Source organism: Mus musculus, chromosome 9 (assembly GCF_000001635.26).
Source record: "Mus musculus strain C57BL/6J chromosome 9, GRCm38.p6 C57BL/6J".
Taxonomy (NCBI): domain Eukaryota; kingdom Metazoa; phylum Chordata; class Mammalia; order Rodentia; family Muridae; genus Mus; species Mus musculus.
The window spans coordinates 114413805-114432770 of NC_000075.6; the positions used below are offsets into that span (position 1 = coordinate 114413805).

Sequence of the window (18966 nt, forward strand, 5' to 3'; positions counted from 1 at the left end):
GAGTCAGGACAGATACCCCATGCCCCTGTCCTCTCCCAGGACACCATGTCCTTTGCCCCCTCTAGATTCATTCCTAGGGTACCACCAAGGTTAAACCTTCGACCTTGCTTTCCTGGTAGGAGATGAGGGTCTCTGTAGACACCGTCACAGAAGTTCATGCCACTCAGAGACTGCCCCATGTAGCCTGAACCTGTCAGTTCCTCTCTTCAGAACTTCCAAACCTGCTAAACAAGCCAGCCAGCCTCGCAGTCTGTCCAGTTCACAGTAAACCGAGAGAGCCAAGTCACGTGGCAACTCCTGCCTGAGGAGAGTGTTCAGCAGGTCGTGCACTTGCTGGGAGAGCCTGAAGACCCGAGTTCTGTCCCAGAACCCACGGAAAGGAGGAAAGAGAACCGACTCCACATTGTCCTCTGATCTCTACGTGTGCACATGTACAATACCACGCAAGCACGCTGCACTAGTGTGTGGACGCACACACTCGTATATATACTCACACACACTTATACCTACATTCACACACTTGTACACACTCATGCTCACCTATAGGTGTGCACACTCGTATACACACACTAAAGTTTTAGAAATGAAACATGCCAAATCGTCCCCTTTAAGCTGGACCTCGTCTCTCTCTGGCATAGGTGAGGGGTGTGGCATGCATTTTGGGGTATCCTTGCTCACCCATTACACACTAACTGTAAGGTCTGGTTGCTAATCAGCATCTCTAACCTCCAGATGCCGCCCCACGCCCATGTGTGGGTGTCTGTTACATTCCTCACTGCCCTGACAAGAAACTTAAGGGTTCGCTTTTGGATTGTGGTGTGGGGGTGCGATCCATCATGATGGGGAAGGCACAATGGTAGGAATGTGGGACAGACAGCTGGTCACCTTGGGTCCAGAGTGGAAAGACAGAAATGAGTGCTGATGCTCGGCCTGGTTTCTCTCTTCATCCACGGCCCCCAACCCATGCATAGTAACACCCACAGTCAGAGGGGGTCACCATTTAAAATTCCCTGGGAACTTCCTCACAGATACCTTTGTTTTAGTCAGTGTTTGTTCTGTTGCTGTAAAGAGACGCCATGAGCAAGGCAACTTATAAAAAAGCACTTAATTGTGGGGCTTGCTTAGAGTTTAGAGTCCGCGATCACGGAAGGGAGCAGGACCACAGGCAGGTAGACCCGGTGCCAGGGCAGTAGCTGAGAGTCACATCGGATCCACAAGCTCAAGTCAGAGAGGGGGAATTAGGAATGACTTGGGCTTTAGAAGCCTCGAAGCGCACCCCCAGTGACACACCTCCTCCAACAAGGCCACACCTCCCAATCCTTGCTAGACAGCTCTACCGTCTGGGGACCGAGCATTCAGTTATAGGAGGCCATGGGTACCATTCTCAACCTCCACACTTAGCCCCTGTTCTTGGAGACAGTCAAGGTCTTAGGCCATTACTGGTACCACTTGCCTTCATGTAGGTTCCTCCGGAAACAGAACCTACAGCAAGGGTTTGGGGGCCGGTGGCTCGAGAATCCAAATGAGCACAGGAAGCAGGAGCATGGGGAGGCCTGTGAATATCTACACCTCATTTGCTAGCCCAAACTGTGGCGATCAGCCAGTCTGTCTGCTATTTAGGACGATACTTCTCTAAGTCCTCGTTAACTGCACCCTGCAGTCCTAGGTCCGGACGCCTCTGTCTTCAGCCCCGTGGAGCTTGTGACCAGTTCCTCTAGACCAGGGAGTTTTTCCAGAACCCTTCCCGCTCTGCTCAACGTCAGCCTCATTGGTAAAGCAGCAGGGGTGGGGTCTGACTACAGCTATGGCCCTAAGTCGTAATCGATTCGACCTTAGGGATACCAAGAGGAAGCAGAGAATTAGACCTGAGATAGGGGCTTTCTTCACAGATTTCTGATGGATCCGTGGAGGTGCCAACTCCCTAGGTGGATACCAGACCTCGTGTGAACTCTCGCACTTGTTGTGAGATGTTCCAGAATCGCTGCGGGCTAGGATGCTGACGAATCCTGGCATTGTTTTCTGAAAGCGTCAAGGTGCACGTGGCAGCTCCTTGATGCTGGGCTGAGAGGCAGGTGGCTTCTGGTACCCCGGGTTTGGTGGGTACCTGTTGCCGGTTGCTACCTGTCTTTGTCCACTAGGGGGCAGTGTTCCACGCTGCCTAACAGCTCTGATAGGAACTCCAAACTGGGTTCCTTGAAACTTTATGACATTTCAGCCAGTGTACTGGCTGAAGGTCATATATAAGTAACTCCACACTATGTACCAGGCATTTTGGAAGTAATACTGTACTGTGTGCGCTGCGCTGTCCTCTGTCCCCATGAAAAGGTGCTTGATTTACTTGCCCCAGACCCCGTTCAGTTCAATTCACAAACTGGGTTGTGCCCTGCAGCATTGAGCCAGGCGTGGTGGCGCACGCCTTTAATCCCAGCACTCATTTGGGAGGCAGAGGCAGGCGGATTTCTGAGTTCAAGGCCAGCCTGGTCTACAGAGTGAGCTCCAGGACCGCCAGGGCTATACAGAGAAATTCTGTCTCGGAACCCCCCTCCCCCAAATAATAATGATAATAATAATAATAATAGCGTTTGAACATTACTTTTCTCCAGTTCCCTGGTGGTTCCGAATGAGATGCACTTGCCCAGGTCACCCTGGGACTCAGAGCAGCAGCTAGGATGGGGATCCATGGATCTGTTGCTGCTGCGTGCGTTTGAGACAGGGTCTCATGTAGCACAGGCTGGCCTCAATCTGTATGTAGCCAAGGATCACCCTGGATTTCTGATCCTCTTTCCTCCACTTCTCTGACACTACATCCCCCACACCTGATCCATTGGTTTCTGCACTGCCTTTTATAGTCCCGGGGATCCGAGGGACACTGCTGTTGAGCTGATTGGAGTACCCCTGTCTCCATGCCTCACACACAGCTCAGTGGATATAGTCCCAGCTCCTGAGCGTCCATAGGCTCCAGGTTTAGGGAGTAGAGCCAAAGTAGGAGATAGCCTCCTCCACATCACCTTGGCTGGGCTGACTTGTTTATAAGTTATTGTGTAACTTAAGTCTACTCGTTGTGTAACTTAATCGAAAAGCACCCGCCCCCACCCCCCAGCTCCACTTCTGACCTAAAGGTTCACGTTCTCACGGGGTCCCTTACTTGCCCTGCAGAATGTCACCCAGAGGACATTTAAGCTCGACTACAGCCGGGACCGCTTCCTCAAGGATGGACAGCCATTCCGATACATCTCGGGAAGCATTCATTACTTCCGGATACCCCGCTTCTACTGGGAGGACCGGCTGCTGAAGATGAAGATGGCTGGGCTGAATGCTATCCAGATGTAAGGAAGGATGCTTGCCCAAGACCCACCCCTTTCCCCCTACACACACACCCACCCCTACACAAGTAGGAGAGAGCTCTGTGTGCAGCCCTGCGGGGCTGGCTCTTTAGGAGTTTGACTGGCCTTTCTAAAGAGAGCGAAGCACTTCTCCCTTGAACTTTGTCCTCAGAAACCATAAAGCTGAAATCAGCTTGAAGAGGCAAAGGTAGGAGGAGGCCAGAGAGTGGATCAGAAGGTACAGAGGTCTGCGGCCAAGCCTGACAGGCTGAGTTCAATCCTGGAGACCTACATGGTAGCAGAGAACAGGGTATCGTCTGATCTACATGTGTACACGCACATGTTTGTGTGCACAAACAATACACCAATAAAGATGAAGGCAGGTTTTATATATATAGCTCATGAAACTTACATTTCTGCCAAGGTCACGTCTTTGGTCCGAGGTCCATCGAGGAGCCAAACGTGAGGGGTATGGAGTGTGGCTGCTTTTGGTATGGAGGAAGTGAGCCTGTGCTTAGGTATTTGGAACCCAGCTTGTCTTACTGGGTTAATTTTTTTTTTTTGAACCCAGGCTATAGGTTCACATCAACAGGCACATGTCCCCGTCTCCTCTGATTCTGTGAGATGACTAATTGGGGGGGAAAACTGGGGCAGCTGATCACTCTGGATTTTGCAGAGCCGGTGTGAATCGCTGATAACATCTTAAAAGATAAAGGTTGAGAAAGCCTTAGTGGGTTTGGTAGATACCTAGGGGATCCCCCCACTTCTGTTTCTACGGCCCCTGGCAGAGTGGATCTGGGTTCGCTCACAGTTGTTAGCACGCTGAGTTCCAGTGGGCTATGGCTGAGCCTGGATCTACGGGGGGGGGGGGGGGGGGGGAGGATGCTTGTGGGGCTCATCCTTAAGGCTTTCTTGCCGAGGGTCACAGTGCACTGTGTATCCGCACCAGAGGTCGGGGAGCCAGTTCCGTTTGGGTCGTTCTATTTCCTGGCCTGGTATTCTGACAAAAGTCTTTTGTCTTCTTGTAGGGTAGAGATTTCTTCTGTGGTTTTGCTTTCAGTGTTGAGAGCCAAATTCAGGCTTTTGCATGTGATGGGCAAGGACTTTACCACAGGCTCTGTAGGTCTCTAGACTGGGTGAGAGTTTTGTTTTGTTTTGTTTTCTTGTTATAGAAGTACATATAGACATAACATATAACATATATATGTCTATGTATCATTTGCTTGCAATGCCCTCAGAGGCCAGAAGAGGGAGGCATATCCCCTGGAACTGTAGTTTCAGGCAGTTCTGAGTGGCCATGTGCTTAGGAACCAGGCCTAGATTCTCTGAAAGAGCAGTAAGGGCTCATAACCACTGAGCCAGCTCTGGCTCGCTCTCGCTCTCTCTCTCTCTCTCTCTCTCTCTCTCTCTCTCTCTCGCTCTCGCTCTCGCTCTCTCTCTCGCTCTCTCTCGCTCTCTCTCGCTCTCTCTCCCCCTCCCTCCCTCTCCCCCTCCCTCCTTCCCTCTCTCTCTCTCTCTCCCTCTCTCCCTCCCTCCTTCTCTCTCTCTCTCTCTCTCTCACACACACACACACACACACACACACACACACACTGCCCCTTTTAAAGAAGATAGGATCTCTCTCTATGTAGCTCAAGCTAATCTAGAACTCACAATCCTGCCTCGGCCTCTTGAGTGCTAAGATTATATTAACAGGTAAGCACCATGCCTGGATTATTCTTACTTTTATTAAAGTGTTTGTTTTTGAGACGGGGTTTCTCTGTGTACCCCGGCTGTCCTGGAACTCTCTGTGTAGACCAGGCTGGTCTTGAACTCGGAGATCCACCCGCCTGTGCTTCCTGGGTGCTGGGATTAAAGGTAAATGCTGTGTGCCAGCCATTTCTTTGTTTATTTATTTTTTAAGTAGAGTCTCATGTAGCCCAGGCTACCCTCAAACCTATTGTGACCCCATGCTGGCCATTTAACCCTTACCCTTCTGCCTCTACTTCCAAGCGCCACTGTGTTCTGCTCAACCTTTATTTTTATTTATTTAAATTTATTTTTTATTTTTTATTTTTTTTTTCTGTGGCAGGGTTTCTCTGTGTAGCCCTGGCTGTCCTGGAACTCACTCTGTAGACCAGTCTGACCTCGAACTCAGAAATCCACCTGCCTCTGCCTCCCGAGTGCTGGGATTAAAGGCATGCGCCACCACTGCTGGGTTTAACCTTTATTTTTTAAATACGTACCTCATATTACTTTAACACGATAATTAGAATTCGTGCATTTATTTTTCTTGTTAAAGCTTTCGGTGTGCTTGACGATATATTTTTTTTTTTCTGTCACAGTTTCTATAGATTGTTTTCATCAAGGCCTGGTTTGGGGTTCCATGTTAGAAGGGGTGTTGGGCACGCTCAAGGCTGTGTTCGATTCTCAGTGTTTCAAACGAGCCAGGTATAAACTGAAGCCAAAGGAGAGTTTGATGCAGAGAGGCGTACAGAAGTGACCAAGAAGCTGTCTGAAATAAATCCGCCTTGGCAGACAAAGCTGACAACTATCATTCATGTCCTCAGAGCAGTTCTGTGGATGAAGGCCATCACCTGTAATCCTACCAGACCACAAACAAAACTAAACAAACAAAAAAACCACTGGTTCATCTCTGTTCACGCCATCTTCCCGTCAGTCAGGAAGCAAGAGAGAGAATGAACAAGGTCCTGAGTGGCCCTGCTGGATCATCTCCAGCGTGTCATAGAGAGGGCATGCCTCGGCCTCCTGATTCATGCCAGGCTCTGTGACTCCCATCCCAGTATTCGCCCGACCTGGCTGGCTGTGCTTAGCTTCCAGGATCGGAGGCAATCTGCCACTTCAGTGTCATATTGCAAAAACTGGATATTAGTTCCTAGAAATCCCACTCCTTCTGTAAGGGCTTTCTTTATTACACCTCGTTTTTTACCTCTCTCTCTCTCTCACCCCCCACCGTGTGTGTGTGTGTGTGTGTGTGTGCTGTGTGTGTATGGAAGACAGGGCACAGGACAACGTGTAGAAGTAGCTCTCTGCTTACACTATGCTGGTTCTGGGATTGAGCTTCTGGGTCAGGCTTGGCGCCCCCTTACCCACCAGTGCCTTAGCACTGCCCCGTGTTCCACTCTTAGACCCGAGGTGTCAAATGCTCACAGAGCCTGGGCCCCCTTCTCTTCCCTCCCGTTCAGCTGCCACCTGGGAGGGTTTCAGCCGTGTGTGTCTTCACAGGTACGTGCCCTGGAACTTCCATGAACCCCAACCAGGACAATATGAGTTTTCTGGGGACCGTGATGTGGAGCATTTCATCCAGCTGGCTCATGAGCTGGGACTCCTGGTGATCCTGAGGCCTGGGCCCTACATCTGTGCAGAGTGGGACATGGTGAGCTTCCAGTTGCAGGGTCCTGCCTGCCTGGTGGGTGTGAGTAAGGGCAGGAGAGGCCGACGGGATGGGGGTGGGGCTCTGGGCAAAGTGGATTAAAGCGATCTAAGACTCAAGAGTCTAGAGCAAGTGGTACTGTGACCCGCCAGTGTTTATTCCTTCAGCGAGGTGCCAGGCAGCGAGGAGCAGGCGGGAGGCAGAACAAGGGGACTTCCTCATGGCTTCCTCTGTCACAGACATGGAGTGCACTCTGCTTTGTCTCCCTCATGGATTAGTTATAAAATTAAGAGAAGCTGTGCGCATAAAAAGAGCTCTAGGGCTTGGAGAGATGGCTCAGTGGTTAAGAGCACTGACTGCTCTTCCAGAGGTCCTGAGTTCAATTCCCAGCAACCACATGGTGGCTCACAACCATCTGTAATGGAATCAGATGCCCTCTTCTGGTGTGTCTGAAGAGAGTGAAAGTCTACAGTGTGCTCATAGGTATGAAATAAATAACAAAATTGAGCGGGGGGGGGGATGTAGCCCCGTGGTAGGGCCCTTGCTAGCATGTCATTTCCAACGCTGCAAAAGCAAACAGCAAGTAAAACTATAAGGAGAGAAGGAAAGAAAAGGAGGGAGAGAAAGCAAGTGGCTGGAGAGATGACTCAGCAGTTATGAGCACTGCCTGCTCTTCCAACGGACCTGGGTTCCAGTCACAGCACCTGGATGGTGGCTCACAACCTCTGTAACTCCAGCTTTAGGGGGGAGTCCAGCGCCCTCTTCTGGCTGCTGAGGGCACTGCATGCACACAGTGCATACACATATACAAGCAAAACACCCACATACAAAAAGTAAATAAATAAATATTTAAAGAGAAAGAAAGTGGGGAGGGGTTTTACTGAGTGTGGTGATGTCTGTAATCCAAGCATTTGAGAGGCACAGGCAGGAGGATCAAAACTCTGAGGCCAGCAGGTGCCCTAGAGGATGTGTGGGGGTGGGTTGGGGGGAGTCCAGTTTTAGACTTAGCTCAAAACAAAGTGGGGATGGTGTCTTGATTCTCAGAACATGTTTAATAGAGAGGTCCTAATTTTTCTATATTGTAGTTTCCCAGAAGCCTGGGTCATTTTCCCCTGTCTTTTCCCTCCCTGCTGACAGCGATCTCTCCTAAAGTGACAAACAAATTGGCTGTTGTTTTCTCTCTCAAAGGGGGGCTTACCTGCTTGGCTACTAGAGAAACAATCTATCGTTCTCCGGTCTTCTGACCCAGGTGAGTTACCGTTGCCCCTTAAAAGACTTACGAGAGACTAGACACTTGATATCAAAAGAACCAGGCATTTGAAGGGGGACTTCTGTATAAATACCCCTGAGTAGGGTGGAAGTCTCATTTCACTGGACAGCGAGTATGTAGGAGACACAGCTTCCTTTGCAGGCTTGAACAGATCTCACTGATAAGCGGGCCGCTTTTTGAGTTTGCAACCTGGTTGGCGGTTAACCAACTGGGTTCAGCACTTGTATTTTCTTCCTACACACTTAGTATATTACGCAGCCAGCGAGTCAAAATGGCAGGGTTGTTTCTGGGATGATGTCACTAGTTTTCTTGGTAGCTGTGTGTCTTCTGGTTTTTTTTTTTTTTTTTTTTTTTTTTTTGCATTTTCAGAGTGATTTGTCAGTGACAGCTTTTCGTCTTCTCTTTTCAGAACATGAGACATTATTTTAGCTGTAAGACCTTAAACAGTCATTCAGTTGCATCTCTGTTTTCACAAATGTGTGCGTGCGTTCGTGCATTTGTGTGAGTGTGCCCGTGTGTGCTCATGTGTTTGTGTGTGCATGTGTGAGTGTGTGTTGTGTGCCTGTGTGTTTGAGTGTGTGCACATGAGTGTGTGTACATGAGTGTGTGCATGTGTCTGCCTGCATGTGGGCCTGCCTGCATGTGGGCCTGCACTCTTACCTTATTACTGCTGTTTTCACATGTGTTGTCTCCTGAATCTTCCTAACCATTAAAAAAAAAAAAAACTTATTTATTTTTGTGTGCATGTGTCTGCCTGCATGTGGGCCTGCCTGCATGTGGGCCTGCACTCTTACCTTATTACTGCTGTTTTCACATGTGTTGTCTCCTGAATCTTCCTAACCATTAAAAAAAAAAAAACTTATTTATTTTTATGTGCATTGGATGTTTTGCTTGCTTGAATGTCTGTATGAGTGTGACAGGTCCCCTGGAACTGGAGTTGCAGACAGTTGTAAGCTGCCATGTGGGTGCTGGGAATTGAACCCAGGTCCTCTGGAAGAGCAGCCAGTGCTCCTAACCCCTGAGCCATATCTCCTGATAACTGTATGAAGCACCTGTTTTTGTCAGTCTCCTTTGAGGTTGTAAACAAATGGTTTATTAGATGTTACTTTGGTGTGGGAGACACACACCTGTAATCTTCACACTTGGAAAGTGGAGGCAGGAGGATCAAGGTTTCAAGGTCTTTCTCAGCTACAGATCAAGGGTGATTCTAGCCTTCCACCTTTAAGTTATTTGTTTTGTTTTGGAGATAAGGTTTCTCTGTGTAGCCCTGGATGTTCTGGGACTCTCTATTTAGATCAGGCTAGCCATGACCTCAAAGATCTCCTGCCTCTGCCGCCCCCCCGCCCCCGGCACTGGGAGCATACTCCTGCCTCTGCCCCCCCCTCCAGCACGGGGAGCACACACACCTCCATGCCTTGTTAATGACTATAATGCATGTCACTTACATCACATGCATGCTTGCTTGATGCCCACAGAATTCAGAAGAGGGTGTTGGATGCCCTGGAACTGGAGTTAAACACAGTTATGAGGCACCATGTGGGTGCTGGGAATTCCACTTTACACTTTATATTGCTGTAGGTAATGCTGACGTTCTGATCCTCCTGCCTCCACAAGTGCGGGGATTACAGGTGTGTGCTTTCACGCCTAGCGCTGGGGATCAAACACCAGGGCCTGGTGCACGCTAGGTAGGCACGCTACCAACTGAGCCACATCCTTTACCCAGCTAACTTAATTTAGAAGGAAAAAAGGCCCTGCTGTGTTTGGGAGGAGGACGCAGTATTCAGCACCTCTCTGTGCCTATCCCACAGGGCCTGGCTGCCTCTGCTTCTAACTCTAAGCCCCATAGCAGGGTAAGTTGCCAGGAGTACGCAGATGTCAGGACAACTAGCTTAAAGAACTGTGTTCAGCAGACTGTGGCTGCCTCGTTTTAGAAGATAACTGAGGGCAGTGTATCCTGGGACAGGCTGTGGCGGAGTCTCCTGGCTTTAAAAGGATGAGGCTGCCTAGCTCAGCTGACTTGAATTTGAGCCCTGGAACCCACTGTGGGACTTGTGCTCATGTACTCCCATATACACTTGCACACACACACACACACACACACACACACACACTAACCATATGACAAGCTAGTTGACAAAGGCTTGCGACAGTTGCCACACCATCCTGTTTTGCAGACTACCTTGTAGCTGTGGATAAATGGCTGGCAGTCCTTCTGCCCAAGATGAAGCCCCTGCTCTACCAGAACGGAGGACCGATCATAACCGTGCAGGTACCTGGAGCTGAGCTGTGTGTGGAAGGAGGGAGAGACGGGGGTGCAACCGTCCATCAGCGTTATGTAAATGACAACTGACACCTGGCTGCAGTACTGAAAATGACACTTTTCTTGTAACTGACTCTGGGGAAAGGGTTAGCCTGTCTTCTTTCTCTTCTCTTCCCCCGGCCCCCTGTCTATCTGTCTCTTGTCTCTCTGTCCTTCTCTGTCTCTATTCCTCTTCCTGTCTCTGTCTCTCTGTCCTTCTCTGTCTCTATTCCTCTTCCTGTCTCTGTCTCTCTGTCCTTCTCTGTCTCTGTCTCTGTCTCTCTCTCTCTCTCTCTGTCTCTCTCTGTCTCTCTCTGTCTCTCTCTCTCTCTCTCTCTCTCTCTCTCTCTCTCTCTCTCTCTCCCCTTCAGTTTGCGTCTCATGTATCTCAGGCTGATAGCGAACTCCGTACCTGAGGATAACTTGGAGCTTTTGCTCCTTCTGTCTTACCTCTACAGTGTCGACATGACAGGCTGCACCACACACCTGTCGTATGTGGTGCTGAGGATCAGACCTAAGACCTTGAGCACACAGTCAGTCTACCAGCCGAGCTACACCCACAGCCCAGGACCCTTGCCCAGAATTACGTACATTTTATGTTCTTAGCTACCACTGAACCCAAAAAATTCCAGGACAGGATTTGAACTAGAAAAACAATCAACTTTACTTTTTTTTTTTTTTTTTGGTTTTGGTTTTTGAGACAGGGTTTCTCTGTGTAGCCCTGGCTGTCCTGGAACTCACTCTGTAGACCAGGCTGGCCTCGAACTCAGAAATCCGCCTGCCTCTGCCTCCTGAGTACTGCAACTTTACTTTTTTTAATTGTTTTATTTAAAAAAATTTAAGCTGGGCAGTGGTGGTGCACACCTTTAATCCTAGCACTTGGGAGGCAGATTTCTGAGTTCGAGGCCAGCCTGGTCTACAGAGTGAGTTCCAGGACAGCCAGGGCTACACAGAGAAACCCTGTCTCAAAAAACCAAACCAAACCAAACAAAATAAAACATTTAAATTGCTTATTTTATTTTATGAGAACAAGTGTTTTGTCAGCGTGTATGTGCGTGCACCACATGTGTGCCTGGGGCCTATGGAGGTCAGCAGAGGTCATTGGTCCCCCTGGAACTGGTATGATGAATATTGTCAGTTGCCATGTGGGTGCTGAGAACTGAATCTAGGTCCTCTGCAAGAGCAACAAGTGCTCTCAACCACTGAGACATCTCTCTTGTCATCATTTTTTTAAATTTTATATGTATGTTTGTGTGTGTGTGTTTGTCTAAGCTTATGTGTGCCATGTGGCTTCAGGAAATGGCAGAGTTCTGAAGGTATTAGATCTGCTGGAACAAGCTACAAGGTGTTTGGGAGCCATCTTGTGGTTGCTGCAAGTAGATCCCGGGTCCTCTGGAAAAGGAGCCAGTACTCTTGACCACTGAACCATCTCTCCAGCCCCACCCTATTTATGTTGTTAATTGTGTATGGACTTGTGTGTCTGGTTGTCTGTACATGTGAGTACAGTTGCAGGTGAAGGCCAGAAGAGGGGGCTGGTTCCCCTGGAGCTGGAGTTGTCGGCTGCCCTACGTGGGTGCTGGGAATTGAACCCAGGTCCTCTGGAAGAGCAGCTGGTGTTCTTGACCACTGTGCCATCTCTCTGGCTCCTCGTGCTGCCACATGGCAGCTGACAGCCATCTTTGGTTCCAGGGGGTCTGATGCCCTCTTCTGTCTTCCCTGGGTACTGCACACACATTGTGCACATACACACATGCAGGCCAAACACCCATATACATAAAATAAGAAGAAGAAAGTCCAAAAAGGTAAGTGACTTAGCCAGCAATGCCTGGCTGGCAGGCAGGGGAGTTTCAAGCACACACTTCGTCTGCTGACACCAGAGTGGCTCGTCCTTGTACAGCAAGCTTGGGCTGTGACTGGCAGAAAGACTTCGGGCATCTCTGAAGTGGCCAGAGCAAGTGACGAACTGGGACCGTGCTGGTTCCTCTCACACTTGCTGCTGCACTCTTTCCCCGTATGTTCCGGGCCCTGCAAAGACACGTGGTTGTAGGTGCACCCCAGGGTGCAAAATGTGTACTTGACTTTGAACAACTTTCAGTGTCTGTAAAATGCTTCTGTGGAACGTGACGCCCGGTTGAGTGAGCACCAGCAGAGCATATTTTTATGGAAAGGAGCAAAGTTGTGTGAGCTGGCTGGGCCCTGAGATATCAAATGGAGTGTGTTTTTCTCTGAGGACTGTGGTTCAGAGTCCTGATGGAGTGGGGGCGTGGCCATTGGGTATAGGTGAGGTGAGGTGATGAACCGGCTGAGTGGGTCAGGGATTCTCGCTTTGAGGGGACAGGTGACTGCTCATTGAGGAATGTAGCTCCTGACCCCTGAGTGCCCCTTATCTCTCATTCAAGTAGAGCGTGTACAAGAGGCCACAGCTTCCTGTGTGAAGCCAGTGACTCTGAAAGTCAAGCAAGTCTTTGCTCTGCACAGCTGGATCATCTCTGTGTATCCATGTGCACATGCCTACACGTATGTGTGTGCACGTGCACGTGTGTCCATGAAGCTTGTCTGTGGAGGCCAGAGGAGGATACCTGTTCAATCACTGATTACCCAATTCCCTCGAGATGGGGTCATCCCTGAACCTGCATTTATTATGATTGACTGATAAAAATCTCTGGTTTGGCTTTTGAGACAGGATCTTAGGTAGCCCAGGCTGGCCGAGAACTCCCAATCCTTCCCTCTTTTGCCTCCCAAGTGCTGGAATTTTAAGTGTGCCTCCATGTCCTATATTTGATCACAGGTTTGTTTGTTTGTTTGTTTGTTTGTTTCCAGAGCTGAGGACCGAACCCAGGGCCTTGCACTTGCTAGGCAAGCTCTCTACCACTGAGCTAAATCCCCAACCCCTCATCACAGTTTTTATAAAGTTTTCTTTAGCCAAAGATACTGAAAAGTCGTGAGCTAAAGTGTGACCCCTGGGATGCGGTCAGGACTGAAAGCAAGCATCAGGCAAGTCGGTCTCTCCTAAGCCCAGGTCAAAGGAAGGAGACCCACGGGCCGGTCAATGGTTCAGTAGGTGAGAAAACACTGCCCAGGCACGAGGACTAGAGTTCTAACCCTCAGGGCCCATGTGAAAAGCCAGGAATGTCTACATGCAGATGTGACCTCAGCACTGGGGTAGGGCAATGGGACAGGAGGGTTCACCTGCCTCCAGGGTCCACCTCCTTCCGGGATTAAAAGCGTGCACCAACACTGCCAGGCTAAATCAAAAGAACTTTTTTAAACCAAGAAATACAAGACCTTCTATTTTAACCCTGCAGAAGACAGCAAACCTGCACACCCTGAGGATGTTTCTTCTCCTGTCCATCTTGGGCACTGCTCCTACCGGGTGACTCTGCTCTCTGCCTGGTCTCCCTCCTCTCCAGTCACTCAAACCTCAGGAGCCAGAAGCGAAGTTCGCCGTATTTTGAGTGTTTTCTGGAAGGCGTTTTTGTCTCTGTTTTTCTCTTCCCTTTTGCAGTTTAGGTGATGTGACCTGTTTCCTGTGTGGCATTGCCACCTCATTTCCCTGTCAAAGGCCTTGTCACATGCGTACAGTTTGGACATCGTCTACAGTTCTTTGTACATAATTGGATGTCTCTCTCCTTGTCTTTCTGTTTGTTTGTTGCTTTAAGGCATAGTTACCCTGCGTAGCCCAGACTGGCCTCAGACCCTGTCTGTGCTCCTCCTGCCTTCCTGGTACTAGAATTATTGAGTGTGGCCCACCAGGTCCCACCAGCCTCTAATTCAAAGCGTATCTGAGGTTGACCTTGAACTCCTGATTCTCCCACCTTTGCCTCCCAAGTTCTGAGCTGGCAGATGCGCTCCTGTGCCTGGTGTATGCAAGGTTGGGAATCCATACTGGGCCTTTTGTATGCTACTTAAGCAAGCACTCTACCAACGGAGCTACTTCCCAAATCCCACCCCACTAACTTTTTAAAGACAGGGTCTCACTGAACCTAGGGCTTGCAGAGTGACTAGACTGGCGGCTGATCAGCGAGTCCCTGGTCCACCCGTCTCCTCCTCTCAGCGCCATGGTTACCGACAATGTGCCACCATGGGTGCTGGGATGCCAACTCGGGTCTTCACCCACTTGATCTTAATCAAGAGGCTGAGACCCAATTCCAGTCATGGCCCCAGCCCCTGCGTGTCGACTAAGCTAAGCTAGCCTTGGGCTTTCAGTGGGCCACCTGCTCCTGCCTCTTGAGGGCTGGAGTGGCAGCCGTACCCCACCACACACAGCTGTGACAGTTGCTTTTGTCTGTCTCTTCAGCCAGCTCTAGAGGCAGTGAGGTCTTCACCCAGAGCTTGACCTTGGCCCTTCTCATGGGAGCCCAGGGACCTTGAGGAGGAGAGGTTGTGTCTGTAACCAGGGTGAAGAGGGTTGGTTGTGTCTCCACCCCAGCCTGAGGACACCAAGGCTCTTCTCCCTTTGCTCTTCCAGATCAGGGACACCAAACTTGCCCCAGATACGCAAATGATTATTTTCAGGAGAGATAAAGCAAGCCGGGGCACAGAGGATGGGTGGGTCTCACGTGAAGTGTTAATCTCGGTTTTTAACCTAAAAATGAAGTAAAACTAGTGAGTCATGCTGCTTCAGGCCTGTCAACCCAGCTCCCAGAAGGCTGTGCTGCTTCAGGCCTGTCAACCTAGCTCCCAGAAGGCTGACACAGGAGGGCTGCCATGCGTTCAGGGCCAGCCTGGGCTAGTGAGTTCTATGCTGAGCTATAGTGTGAAAGCACTGTCTCAAACCAACAGCAACAGCAAATAAAGTTGACAGCACCCTTTTGTTTCTGGGGCGGGGCGGGGAGGGGTCACTCTCTGGACTGAGTGTTCCCAGGTTCCTTGGGTCTTTTTCAGAAACCGGAAGAACCCCATGCAGGCTGTCATGACAGGAGGTGTGCGGAAGCAGAGCCTTAGCAAAGAGTGTGTGTCTATAACCAGTGCTGCCAGAGAAGAGCGGCCTCTTGACTTAGGGCTGTGGTTCCCAGCCTGTGGGTCGAACAACCCTGTCTCAGGGTTCGCCTAAGACCATAGGAAAACAAACACAGATATTTACACTGCCATTCATGGTAGGAGCGAAACTACACAGTTAGGAAGTAGCAACGAAATAGTTTTATGGCTCAAGGTCACCACAACATGAGGAACTTTATTAAAGGGTCGAAGCATCAGGGAGGTTGAGAACCCCTGAGTTAGAGTAAAGCTCTTTAGTGCCTGGGTTCTCTGTCTCAGCCAGGGTTACGATTGCTGTGATAAAAACGAGGACCAAAGGAACTTGGGGGAAGGAAAGGGGTCATTTAGCTTATGCTTCAACATTGTAGAGTCAGGACAGGAACTCCGGCATGGCAGGGACCTGGAAGCAGGAGCTGATGGTGCAGAGGCTATGGACAGGATGCTGCTTGATGGCTTGCTCAGCCTCCTTACTAATAGAACCCAGGACCACCAGCTCAGCGATGGCTCCACCCACCTAGGCTGGGCCCTCCCCCATCAATCACTAATTAAGAAAATGCCCTGCAAGCTGGCCTGCAATCTGACTTTATGGAGGTATTTTCTCAATTGAGGCTCCCTCTTCTCTGATGACTATAGCCAACACAGCCTCCTTTTTGGGAAGGGTAGCCAAAGCTGGGTGGCTAGTTACTAAGGGGTGAACTATGAGTGTTGGTGGGCCTCTGGGTGTTTTCCTTTGTGTGTGTGTGTGCATTGCACACATGTGGCAGTCAGAGGACAAGGCTTGGGATTGGGTTCATTCCGTACTCCAGGCTAGCTTGCTCAGGAGCCCCTGGGAGAGTCTCCTGTCTCTGCTGGTCTCTCCCGTATTCCCACCCCCATTCTGCCACAGGAGCATGGAGATAATAGATGTGCGCTAGCCACCACATCCATCTTTTTATATGTGTTCCGGCGTCGAGCTTGGGGTGTCGGTCTTGTGCAGCTTGCTCCTTTTCCCGACAAGTCATCTCCCCCTGTTTTGATTGGTAGATTTGAGATATGCAAACGTTTCTCTGATGTATATGTCTTTTCCCACATTGCTGTTAACCCTGTGTACATCCAATTATGCGTAGGCATAAGATTTCAGATAAGGGATTCTCTCAAGAGGGCACAGTTGGCTTTATTGTGCATGCACGCCAGACCAGTTCAGACTGGATCTGGGGTATGTTTCCAGAGATTGGTAAGGTTGTGTTGGCATCTGCTGATCTCTGGTCCTCCTTTCTAAACACACAGGTTGAGAATGAGTACGGGTCCTACTTTGCCTGCGATTACGACTACCTACGCTTCCTGGTGCACCGCTTCCGCTACCATCTGGGTAATGACGTCATTCTCTTCACCACCGACGGAGCAAGTGAAAAAATGCTGAAGTGTGGGACCCTGCAGGACCTGTACGCCACAGTGGATTTTGGAACAGGTCGGTGTGTGTAGGTAGCATCTAGAAAACAGCTATTGCAGATAGAGTGAGGTGTCTCAGAGTTTCCTCTATCAGGTGGGCTAGCGAGCTTTGCGTGACTGTAACAAAATACCTGAGGGAGTCAACTCCTAAAGAGGGAAGGCTCTGCTTTAGCCCACAGTTGCGGCTTCAATCCGCCATCTGTTTGTCCTGTAATAGAGAGAACCTTTCTGGGAGCATATAATGAAATGAGACCCTTTTACCTCATGGCCTGAGACCCTCAAAGAGGGAGAGATGAGACTGCCACCCTCTCTTTCAGGGACATGTGCCCAGTGACCTAAAGTCTACTGAGCTCTGTCCACCCCACCCCGCTCTGTTTGAGACAGGATTTTTTTTGTAGTTTAGGCTGGCTGCTTATTCATGGTCTAGCCAAGGATGGCCTGAAGCTCTGGGTCCCCTTACTTCCATCTCCCAAGGGCCGGAGTTCTAGATGTGTGCTACCCCCATCCTCGGCTTCTTTGTACTATTCTTCCACTTAACAAGAGTCAAGGGGTCGGCAAGATGGCTCAGTGACTGAGGGTGATTGCCACCGAATCTGATGACCTGAGAGTGATTCCTGGGACCCACAGAGTGGGAGGAGAGAGGTGACAACTACAGATTGTCCTCTGACCACCAAGAGCATTGCGTGACATGTGCACAGGCACACAAGTACACATGAGTGTACACACGTGTGTGTACACATGCATGTATACATACACACAAAATTACCAAATAAAAATGTAATGAAAAAAACAGATTCAGCCGACAGATTAGAGCATAGAGCATACCTGCAATCCCAGAAATTAGGATACAAGTGGGGGGAGGACCTCTGAGTTCAAGGCCAGCTTGGTCAGTGGAGAAAGTACAGAACAGCCAGGGCTGTGCGGGGGGGGGGGGGGGGGGGGGGCGGGGTTCGAAATAGGGTTTCTCTGTGTAGCCCTGGCTGTCCTGGAACTCACTTTGTAGACCAGGCTGGCCTCGAACTCAGAAATCTGCCTGCCTCTGCCTCCCAAGTGCTGGGATTAAAGGCGTGCGCCACCACGCCCAGCCAGAATAACCGTCTTGAAAACAACAAAAACAACGAGGACAGATTCAGATGGAGATTAATGAGTTTTACAACAGGGGGCTGGGAAGATGGCTCAGTGGTTAAGACCTCTAGTTGCTCTCAAAAAGGACGAGGGTTCAATTCCCAGTACCCACATGGGAGTTCATACATACACACACACACACACACACACACACACACACGCAAAACACCTTTTAAAACAGAATTTAAAACAGGCTGGAGGTATGCCTTGGTGGGTAAGAGGACTGGCTGCTCTTTCAGAGGACCCAGGTTCAATTCCCAGAACCCACAATCACCTAGAACTGCACTTCCAGGTGATATAAAGCCTTCTCCTGACCTCCACACATAGATACACAAACATACACATAGAATATATATATGTATATATATATATATATATATATATGTATATATATATAGAGAGAGAGAGAGTTTTCAAGACAGGGTTTCTCTGTGTAGCCCTGGCTGTCCTGGAACTCACTTTGTAGACCAGGCTGACCTCGAACTCAGAAATCCGCCTGCCTCTGCCTCCCGAGTGCTGGGATTAAAGGCGTCGTGCGCCACCATGCCCGGCTTTAAAATAATTTTTTAAGTGAATGTTCAATGTGAGTCTTGACAGTAGTAGCAAGTTCCAGGCTAAGGCTATGTGAGACCCTCACTTAAAAATTTTTTTTTCCAGGGCATAGTGGTGCATAATTATAACCCCAGTACTGTAGATACACGAAGGCAGGAGGATTGCTTTGACTTAGAGGCCAGCTGGAACTCTAATATACTACTTAATACATTCTAGACTAGGAAGACTACGTACTAATACCCTATTTTGAAAGATTCACAAACAAGGGAGCTGGAGAGATGGCTCAGAGGTTAAGAGCATCTGCTGCTCTTGCAGAGGACCTGAGTTCAGGCCCCAGCACCCACATGGAGGCTCATAGCCATTTGGAATTCTAGTCTGTCTTAGTGAGGGTCTTACTACTGTGAACAGACACCATGACCAAGGCAAACCTTATAAGGACAACATTTAATTGAGGCTGGCTTACAGGTTTAGAGGTTCAGTCCATTATCATCGAGGCAAGAACATGGCAGCATCCAGGCAGCCATGGTGCAGGAAGAGCTGAGAGTTCTCCATCTTCATCTGAAGGCTGCTAAGTGGAAGACTGATGTCCAGACAGCTAGGATGAGGGTCTTAAACCCAC

The 18966-nt window shown here is 49.6% G+C and overlaps 1 protein-coding gene across 3 annotated transcripts in view; it reads left to right on the forward strand.

Annotated features, from left to right (window-relative positions):
• Positions 1–18966, forward strand: part of Glb1 (galactosidase, beta 1) — a 73302-nt gene that overhangs the window by 12727 nt on the left and 41609 nt on the right. For 2 of the 3 annotated variants that reach the window (NR_108101.1, NR_108102.1), the window contains exons 2-5: positions 6549–6699; positions 7885–7945; positions 10141–10235; positions 16509–16689. Coding sequence is in view for 1 of the 3 variants with exons in the window: in NM_009752.2 (NP_033882.1) it covers positions 3157–3326; positions 6549–6699; positions 7885–7945; positions 10141–10235; positions 16509–16689 (658 nt within the window). In the remaining 2 variants the exon portion in view is untranslated. Of the gene's footprint in view, positions 1–3156; positions 3327–6548; positions 6700–7884; positions 7946–10140; positions 10236–16508; positions 16690–18966 lie in introns of all 3 variants that reach the window. The other variant, NM_009752.2, reaches the window with a different exon arrangement.